At 46.2% G+C, this 2500-nt stretch overlaps 1 protein-coding gene across 1 annotated transcript in view; it reads left to right on the top strand.

Annotated features, from left to right (window-relative positions):
- The window catches only part of abhd12 (abhydrolase domain containing 12, lysophospholipase), a 32325-nt gene that overhangs the window by 17261 nt on the left and 12564 nt on the right, over positions 1 to 2500 (top strand). Inside the window, exons 3-4 of the mRNA XM_078242870.1 lie at positions 1895 to 2016; positions 2375 to 2480. Coding sequence (XP_078098996.1) covers positions 1895 to 2016; positions 2375 to 2480 — 228 coding nt within the window. The remainder of the gene's footprint in view (positions 1 to 1894; positions 2017 to 2374; positions 2481 to 2500) is intronic.

Here is a 2500-nt window from a genome sequence, read left to right as displayed (position 1 = left end):
CATACATACACACATTCATGTACATGCATACATACATGTACATACATACATGTACATACATACACATACATGTACATGCATACATACATACATGCATACATACATACACACATACATGTACATGCATACACACACACACACACATACATGTACATACATACACACATACATGTACATGCATACACACATACATACACACATTCATGTACATGCATACATACATGCATACATACACACATTCATGTACATACATACACATGTACATGTACATATACATACATACATACACACATTCATGTACATGCATACATACATACACACATTCATGTACATGCATACATACACACATTCATGTACATGCATACATACATACACACATTTGTGTACATGCATACATACACACACACACATACATGTACATGCATACATACGTATGTCTTTATTACAGTTGTTCTGACCCAGATACCAGTATCCTAAATGATCTGATATGACCTAAAATGTTGGTAATGTAAGTCTTTCTTACCTTCCAGACTCTCTCTGTTTGTGTGTCATCTAAAAGGTTTAAACGTCTCATGTTTTGTGGATAAAGTCTCACCGTTTCCTCTGAGGTGTTTGAAGCTTTAGAAGACGAAACCGTCTCTACTCAAACCACTCTGACAAGTCTGATCTCCGGCTACATGTCAGCCATCACTTTCTCCAAAAGTTGAGTCGGTCTCAACTTCCTGCTGCAGGCCTGATGCGTTTTTTGGCGTCTCCCCCCTGCTGCCAATTTGTGCCCTATTTTAACGATCTAAGGTCACGGCGTGAACACCTGGTGCAGGTGTGTTTAGGGCGTGTCCTAATCCACTTTTGCTAGTTTGAAGGCGGAAAAAAGGGTCCGTGTGCCGGGGTCATGGTTCTAAAGGGTTGACCTTAGTGTCTTCATTAATCAGAGGTGTGTTTTGGGCGTAACATGCAATCAACCAATCAGAGATCATCTCCCATTCCCTTTAAAAGCCAGGCGCGTTTGGACCTTGGAGCATTGCTGTTATGATGGAGGATTTGCACCGTAATATTTGTATTTGTAATCTTCTGCATGTGTGTGTGTGTGTGTGTGTGTGTGTGTGTGTGTGTGTGTGTGCTGCTGTGCGTCCCTGTGTGTGTAACAAGCATAGTGTGCACGTGCTGTGCACGAGCCTAGGAGCATTGTACTAATGCTCTGTTAAAAAAACAATGAAATGCTGCGTTATTGACTTTAGACCAGGTTTTTGTTGATCAATGGTGCCATCACTTCCCACTGCCTCACGATAGCAATACGCCCAGAATGCACCTGAACACACCTCCCTGTAAGACCAGCACGCCCAGAATGCACCTGAACACACCTCCCTGTAAGACCAGCGCGCCTAGAATGCACCTGAACACACCTCCCTGTAAGACCAGCGCGCCCAGAATGCACCTGAACACACCTCCCTGTAAGACCAGCACGCCCAGAAGGCACCTTTACACACCTCCCTGTAAGACCAGCACGCCCAGAATGCACCTGAACACATCTCCCTGTAAGACCAGCACGCCCAGAATGCACCTGAACACATCTCCCTGTAAGACCAGCACGCCCAGAATGCACCTGAACACATCTCCCTGTAAGACCAGCACGCCCAGAATGCACCTGAACACACCTCCCTGTAAGACCAGCATGGGCCACAGATGGAAGCAGGTGCATTTTCTATTTAAACGACGTGGGCGCTGGATGGGAAACTGACAACTGGGTCGGTCTTAAACTAGCAAAGACACTTGGGTCGGGCTTTGCGTTGCACTGCGCCAGGTGCAAGATAGGGACCTTTGTGTCTGGTTCTGGGTCTGGATCTGGGTCTGGGTCGGTCTCCCAGTAACGTGTCTGTCTTCTGTCCGTCTCCAGGCTGGGTCTGCTGGGGAAGCTGAAGAGGTTGATGTTGTGGCTGCTGGTCGTCTACGTGTCCATCCCCTTCCTCGTCAAACTCTGTCCGTCCATCCAGGCCAAACTCGTCTTCCTCAACTTCGGTGAGTGATCGAAACCAAAGAAAGAAAGAAAGAAAGAAAGAAAGTTCCCTCTTCTGATGGAGAAACATCGGAGTGTCTTTGTGTATTTTGCAAAAAAAAAATTTTAAGAAGCTTTAACCAAGATGTTTCTTTCTGTAAATGTGACGTTGAAAAGGACTTAGACTCTGCACACACACACACATATACACACACAGGCACACACATATACAGACATAAGCACACACATATACAGACACACACATATACACACAGGCGCACACACACACACACACACAAGTGAAACCTGAAACAGGAAGTGGGCAGAGAGTGAGTGGCAGGCTGCGTGTAACAGGAGTGTGTCATGTGACCTCCTCCTCAGTTCGGGTGCCGTACTTCATCGACCTGAAGAGACCACTGGACCAGGGACTGAACCACACACACAACTTCTACCTGGAGCCAGAGACAGGCCTCAAGATCGGAGTCTGGTAACACACACACACACACA

The sequence above is a fragment of the Sander vitreus genome, chromosome 23, assembly GCF_031162955.1.
Source record: "Sander vitreus isolate 19-12246 chromosome 23, sanVit1, whole genome shotgun sequence".
Classification (NCBI taxonomy): domain Eukaryota; kingdom Metazoa; phylum Chordata; class Actinopteri; order Perciformes; family Percidae; genus Sander; species Sander vitreus.
The sequence above is the reverse complement of the archived record's forward strand: the minus strand, read 5'-3'. Positions and strand labels throughout refer to the sequence as shown.